The 7,332-nt window shown below is 51.4% G+C and overlaps 1 protein-coding gene across 6 annotated transcripts in view; it reads right to left on the bottom strand.

Annotated features, from left to right (window-relative positions):
* IGSF9B (immunoglobulin superfamily member 9B) overlaps positions 1 to 7,332 on the bottom strand; it is an 89,753-nt gene that overhangs the window by 6,581 nt on the left and 75,840 nt on the right. For 5 of the 6 annotated variants that reach the window (XM_025200029.1, XM_025200030.1, XM_025200031.1 and 2 more), the window contains one exon: positions 5,645 to 7,282. In XM_025200029.1, the coding sequence (XP_025055814.1) occupies positions 5,645 to 7,282 (1,638 nt within the window). Of the gene's footprint in view, positions 1 to 3,969; positions 4,016 to 5,644; positions 7,283 to 7,332 lie in introns of all 6 variants that reach the window. The other variant, XM_025200032.1, reaches the window with a different exon arrangement.

The following is a 7,332-nucleotide window of genomic DNA, read 5'->3' as shown; positions in this document are numbered from 1 at the left end:
GGGGGGAGGAAGCCTAGGGAAGTGCTGCTGATCTTTTACCCCAGAGTGGCAAGACAAAGGAGAAGAGCCAGTAAGACTCTAGGGTGCACTGTACGAGGTCTCAGAGAAAGGTCTCTCCACAACACACGCATTACCTGCCCCTCTTCTCTTGCACCAGATGTACAGAGAACTTCAGAAACAGCTTAGCATCAGGTTGGACGCTGTCTAGACATCCTAGAGCCCGCAGGTCCAATCCTAGCCAGGTTTGCTCAACCCCTCATCCTTCTGAGATTATGAAGTGAATGATCTACATGGTTTTATCTTTCTTTTAAGTCGAGGTCTCTTGCACGGACGCTCAAGTTCCCATGAGACACTTGTCACAAGAGTAGGAATCTCCCCTTCCCCTCCTCTCTTGGGTGCAACTGGCTGTTACCTCCACCCTAGAGGAGATTGTAAATTTGCAACTTGGAATCAGTCTGGGGTCCTTCTGAAGGAAAGATGCTAGAGAAACATAGCAGTCATATGCCCTTTCCCCACAGCACAGAGCTGCTGCTCAGGCACCGCTGCCGCAATGAGATAAGGAGCCGAGAATAGCGGGGAGCACGCTGGAGAATGGCATCCCTTCTACAGGTCTTCAGACAACACAGGTCATCTACACCACAGACTTCACCATGCTGACAGGAGAGGACCAAGGGAGAGGAAAAGAGGGTGGGAGAGGAGGAGGTTGGGGGGGATTTAGAGGATTTAAAAACAAAAACAAAAAAAAAGAAAAAAAAGAAGAGAAAATCAGGAGTGAGAAAAACTAAACGAGAGAGAGAGAGAAAACAGCACTCAGACAAGGGACTCATAACTTCTCCAAGCGAGAGTGGGCGTGAAACGCATGCACAGGATCAGCACAGACAGTCTTTAAAGGGGAACCTGTTTTCTTTCAAACTGAAAGAGAGGAGCCCTCCTTCCCCACACAGGCACGGGGCAGTCTCCTCATCTGCAGGATGGACGTGGCTGTGCCGCTCGTACCCGGAAGGTGCCTGAGGCTTTGAGCACCAGGCATCCGCCATGCTGTCCAAATGAAGGGGAGGAGCACCGGACAAACCGCGGTGCAGAGGAGCACAGGTGCTCGCTCGCCTCCGCTGTGGTTTTTGGGTTTCCCACTGCAGTGAGATGACAGAATAAACTCTTCCCAATTAGGCGATACATTCACGCCACATTGGGTTCAATTAAAAGAAAAAAGGAAAGTTACTAGTGCTAATTTGATAATAGCATAAATTATCCAGGCTCTTAAATAAGACCTGCCCGCCCTTCACACAGCGAGAGGGATCACAAAGTCTTCCCACTTCAGGCTTCCTGGGGGAATATGAATTGACACTTTGTGGAAAGAGTCATCCAGAGGCATTTGCATTTCTAGCTCTCTGCCCCCAGCTGCCCCTTTCTTCCAGCCTCATCTGCATGCGTCCCTATTCATACTGCTAGCAGTACCCCTAGTGCTGATCTGGACCCATCACAGAGCTTGCAAACCGCTCCTCTGTCTTCATCCCTCTGCTTTCATTACTGTGGTATAAAACCTGACTGGTCTGATGTAAAACTCCAGTGCCTCTCATCCACTGACAATTTTACAACTTCAAATATAAAGGAATTACTTGACTACACTCTTTATTGGATTTTTTTCTTATTAGAGTGAAGGATTTACTATCCTTCTGCCTTCCCTTTTTGGCATAATTGTTGTCTCCTCCTTGCTGGGGGAGCACCTGCCAATGAACCCGAGGTCCTAGTCCTTCATCACTGTGAGTTTGACAAAGATGGTTTCCTCCTTTCTTCTCCTGCTCCTGGGTTCCTTTCAGCTCGGCCTACGTGTCCATGCATTATGGAGAAGAGTGACTGGCTAGTATTTGCCAGTAGCAGAGAATGAGGGAATCTGCATTGCAGCTCCCTTCAAATTCCTCTGAGCCAAGCTGCCAAAAGATTTCTGAGCCCTAAGAGACTGGCTGAAGCCATAAACCCAGATATGAATTTGTGATGACTTATGTCACGCCAAGACCACTGGTCTGGTTTCTAAGCCCCTTGGCTAGAAAAGCGCTACCGCCTTGTTCAAACTCCAAAAAACAGCCCTGCTGAGATTTCTGAATATCACTCCAAGCTGAACCTGGGGTCTGGACTTGAGTGGTTCCTTGGCTGCCAGGGCTAAGAGCAGCATCCAGAAAGGTAAGCATCTGACACCTGATTCTGCCAAAAAGATGGAAGCTCTCTCTTTGCACGCTATGAAGGCAATGCTTCCAATGGACACAGCAGGAAAAATGGCATCCTCCCACTATTGGCCACATCCTTTGCACCCACCACCCACCTCATGACTTTCACTCTGTCCCCATGTCTTAGCCACAGTCTGAACTCTGAAGAGCCCCCACCATTTGAACCCCTCAGCCTCTCCTCTGCTTTGGCCTTGCAGCTCCTACCAGCACACAAACCTCCCAGCCATCCCCATCTTCCTCCCTGACTGCAGCACAGTCGTCCACACGGGCCTGGGATTTTATCACTTTGGACACCAGTCCCAGCTGTTTAACTCCATTCGGCAGGGCTCTCCTGCAGTCCAGCTGGGCTCCAATTCAAGGCTAGAACCTCAATCCTACCTGTGGATAAACGGCACAGCCGTCGCTGCTTCAAATTTCTGGAAAACTGCTGCCATACAGGCCTATGCATCATCACAAAGAATGGCAACAACCAGGTCTGGAACAAGACAGATCGCCCTCTGCTTAATACTGGCTTTCATGTCACTAGGGCTGGCCTTTGGAGCTAGCTTGTAGTTGGTTGCACGTAGCTTCGGGCCCTTGTGCAGTTTGAATGAAAGGAGTAAGTAGGAAGAAAAATCTCTCAGTTCCTGGCAAGGGGTTTGAAAATAAACTTCTAGTTATTCTATTCCATTTCAGTTCCAGTAAAACCCATGGCCATCCCTACATCTATGGGTCTTTCCCCAGAAAGACAGTCTCTGAAGGGCATTTCCTCAGCGAAATGTTCCAAAGTTTGGTTAAGTGTTTAAAGTTGTTGGTGCGTTTGAAGCAGTCTTTGCAAGAATCCAGAGAGGAAAGCTTTGCAGATATGGAGCTCTTCTTGCCATTCAAATCACTCTATTTTAGAACAAAGATGAGGCATCCCACAGCACACGCTGTACTGCCAAAACCTGAGAAAGAGCCCTCTCCCTTGCCCCTGCACCTGACAAGACCCTCCTCCAGCTTCACACCATTTCGGAAGAAAAAAAGCCTACCCATCTACCAAAATAAAACTGCGCCCAGGTTCTGAAATATGGTCCTGAATTCACAGAATGAGATCACCGGTCCAAAATAACTTTGTGCTAGCGGATGCCAGTTAGAGAGCTATTACTAAGTCTTGCTTATGGAGCAGCATTTTAAAAAATTATTCCATTATTCAAATTGGTTTGAAGAGGCCAATTGAAATATTTAAAGGTCTAATTCCCTAATGTATATCGTGCTTCACAATCTCAGACTCCTCCGTAGAGTCCAGCGAGATGGGTATTCTCTTGCTCCCACTGGCCAAAAGGAGGGAGGGCAGAGAGGCACGTAGGAAGCAACTCGCCAACAGGGATTTTAGGACTCTGCGGCTGAGCAGAAAGCAGGACCTCCGCACTTGTGAATCCCAGTCCATCAGACCGTGCACAGCTCTACACAACAGAGAAGGAAGAGCTCTCTCCGCTCACCAATCTTACCTTAACAAAAACTAAAAGCTGCCAAATGTTAAACCTGTCCCCGCTGCAGAAAGACCTCTCTGAAGAAATGAGAATATCTACATGCTTTTAAGTGGGGAAACCCAAAAGCCACAGAGACTATTCGCACAAAGGTTTGTCCTGGTATTTTACAAATCCTTATTCCCCTTTAAAGGAAGAGATGGTATTGGAAAAGCCCCTTCCGTGTCCCCTCCCATGCCACACTCCCCGCCACCCACCACAGCCCCCACACCATCCTTTCGGACATGGATCACCCTTACCTATTGAGCTGAGGAGAAGCTTGTCTCGACAACACTGCCCAGATAGCTGAGATTAATCAAAAACAAAGCAGTTATCAACACCCGCAAGGAGCCGAGCTCCGCAACACATCAGCACGTCAAAAACTCCAAAGGAAAAGGAGGAAAAGGAACCAAAACAAACAAATCATTCAAACAAGTCTGGAGAAGAGAGGGGAAAGAAACAGAAGACAAAGAAAAGGAAATAAAAATCAACAAAGCGAATGAAAACACTGCATAAAAGCACAGACAACAGTGCTCTGACACAGAATTGTCCTGTGACGTCCCCATAGCTGGGGCTCTTCAAGGTCCCCTGCCTAGGTGAGATTGGAGACGTACAGATGTGCGTGCATATATATTTTTGAAAGCCACAACAGGATTGGTTTGGGGCAGATTTTGCTACTATGGGTCCCAACTCCTTAGCAGAAGCACCCCTTCATCCCACTCACCCTGTCGCCTGCAACCAGCAACCAACAACAGTGCTGAAGGGGTTCACTGGGTTTCTAAGGACTTAAAGCTTCCAGGTACCAGAGAGCTGAAGTGAAATGCAGGGAGCATTGCAGGATGAAAGTCTGTCTGCCACCCCCAAAGGCTTGCCTGACGTGTCATTATCCTATACCTCAAACAATGCAGGCTCCGAGTTTGACCATCAGCCTGTCCTCGCCTGCCCTCAACTCTTCTCCTCGCTGAATTTAACTGTTCTGAGTTCAGAGTTTGCTTCGATTCATTAAACCTTACGTTCCACCAGCTGAGGGATCAAGGGGTTAAACCCCCACTACGTGAAAAATAAGTATCAAGGAAGACAAAAGGATGGAAGGAAAGCACGTCTACAAGATTCAAGGTGCTGTGAAAGAGACGGAGGGAAAGAGGAGAAAGGCAGAGAGAAAAAGACGCTTTGCCTGGTGCAACCCTGGTACCTGGAAAACCAGCCGCTAGAGTTTAGCGCAGCGCCTCCCTCTTTGGGGCAGGACCTGAGAATGCCGGCAGCTTCCTGATTTCCAGTCGGGACTTTTTCCTCTCCTTACATGCTGACGTGTGGCTAAGTCCTCGTTTTCTCTCCCTGCCCGAGTCTTGGGGCTGCAGCATCCCTTTTGGAGATGGGGTGGCAGGGTGACTTTGGCGGCTGTCTCTGTCTTGGGGCATGGTCAGACTCACAGTAAGGAACAGATAGAAGACGAAGAGGCACACAAGGCTGAACTTTCCAAGGAAGCCAAGAGCCAGGAACTAGAGAAGGAAACTGCCAGTGATGCTGGGACACTCACCCAACCAGCACAGGTGACTGAACCCATAATCTAGTTCCTTACATGCCTCTTCATGGACAGCACGCATCCCAAGACACGGAAGGTCCCAAATCGCAAGGAACTGTTGGAGAGTAACATACACCGTGAACAAACAAGCGTTTCTCTGCCTATTTCACCCACTAGCGTTAGCAGTGCCCGTCAGTACCAAGCTGAGTAGCAACAGTAGCATGAGCCTCTTCAGAGCAGTGTCCCATCAATGCCAATGGGAAATCATCTCCAAAAGGGATGCTGCAGGGTGTCCAGACAAACCCTATAATATCAGTTGATGATGGTGGGGGAAGGAGTTGGAGGGAGCAGGTGAGGTGGGGTGGGGGAAGGAGAAGAAGGTAGAGGGGAAACTCAAGGTTTCACACACTTACCCCGAAGTGGATAATGTTGTCGATGTAGGCTCTGGTCTGAGAATCTCCTCCCCAGCCCTCCTCGGAGAGGGAATTTCTCCAAAAACATCCATGCTGTCCACGGGCAGGGAGGAGCCCTGGGAGGAGGGGAAACCAGTGGCCAAAGAGGTGAAGGCCCCAGCAGGTCGATAGCTGGGACTTCCTCCCCTGCTGCTCTGAGCTGGGGATCCAGTTGATGGGGTGGACTTGCGGGAGAAGCTGACCGCTGCGGGGGGCTGCAGGGTGATCTCCGACATCTCTGCCTGCTGGATGAGGCCCGGCCGCGGTCTGGCACGTGCGGTCAGCTCCGGGGAGCTGTTGCGGGAGCTGAGGGGGCTTTGGGTCAGAGGGGAAAGCCTCGAAGGTTGTAGCACCACCTGATGTAAACTGGGCTCAGCCCTCCTGACTTGCCGAGGGCTTGGCCGAGGTCTGGGTTGGGGCTCATACCACCTGGTGTCCAGGCTGAATGTGCTTGTGCCGCTGTGGCCGACTGACTCGGACGGTTCATGGTAAGGCAACACGGGTATGCCCATACCTTGACTGGTATGTCTTAGCTGCCCTTGACTTGCCATAGGTTGCATAGGTTTGTCCTGCCATTTGGTGGTGGTGGGCACAGAGGGTTGGCTTCTGCCAGGTGACTTGCCAGTCCAACTCTTTGGTGCCTCCAGGGGCAGGATGCCAGGGTAGGACGCCGGGACCTGGAGGGAGGAAGGGGGCGGCCCCCTAGGAAGACAGGCCTTTGGCTGTACACTCTCGGCCACGTCGCACTGCTGGAGCTGGTGAGGGAATATCATGGGAGAAGCCTCCAGGCCGCTGAAAGGAAACTCAGCCCTCCCCCACGGCTCAGGGGATCGGCCCCCCGTGGGCGTCTGAGTCAGGGGCAAGGTGCTGTTGGAAGCGTTCTCCCCGTTCTCCTCGGGGATCGTTGGGTGTCCGAAGGGCCCCTCAGGGTGCAGAGGAGGGGAGGACATGACAGAGCTGAGAGGGCTGACTTCTGGCATGTAGAAAGGTGGAGGGTCCATCTCCCCAGGACTGCTGCTGCTGAGGTAACCGTAAAACTGGCTGTGGTGAAAACCCCTGGGGGCTGGTGGTCTGGTCTGGCCAGTGGCCTGCAGGCGACCCTCTAGGGCACCTGTCCCCTCCAAGCCCCTATGGAATCTGGGGCTGTATGCTGGTGGCTGAAGGTAGGACTCCTGGCTGGAGGACAGAGGGGTCAGCTGGGATTTGAGGGCTGTTACAGATGAGGGCATCATGGGGTCATCATTTTCTTCGTCCGACTGGCGGAACTCAGGGTACATGTCCGTCTCCTCCACGAAAGGGAAGCCCTCTATCCGGCGGGTCTTGAGCGAGGGCTCCATCTCGGAGGGGTCCATCACAAAGCGGCCATCTGGTCCACGGCTGATGAGCTCAATAGGGGTGGTAGCCTCAGCTTCGGCCTCAGCCTTGGAGACGCTGTATTTCTTGCTGCTAATGGCCCTCTTGGTCTTCTTGTAGAGAGACAACTCTTTCTCCTTGCTGGGGCTCAGCATTCGTTTGCCCGGTGGGCCTTGATCGTCAGAGGACTCGGAGGGGGGCCGGAGAGTGCGGATGCTCTCGGGACTCACCTTGCCGGAAGACAACCTAGACCACAGAAGAGAAAAAGCCAAAAAAACAAAACAAAAAAGGGGACG

This window comes from Alligator sinensis, unplaced genomic scaffold, assembly GCF_000455745.1.
Source record: "Alligator sinensis unplaced genomic scaffold, ASM45574v1 scaffold278_1, whole genome shotgun sequence".
Lineage (NCBI taxonomy): Eukaryota > Metazoa > Chordata > Crocodylia > Alligatoridae > Alligator > Alligator sinensis.
This window is presented reverse-complemented; position numbering and strand designations above follow the sequence as displayed.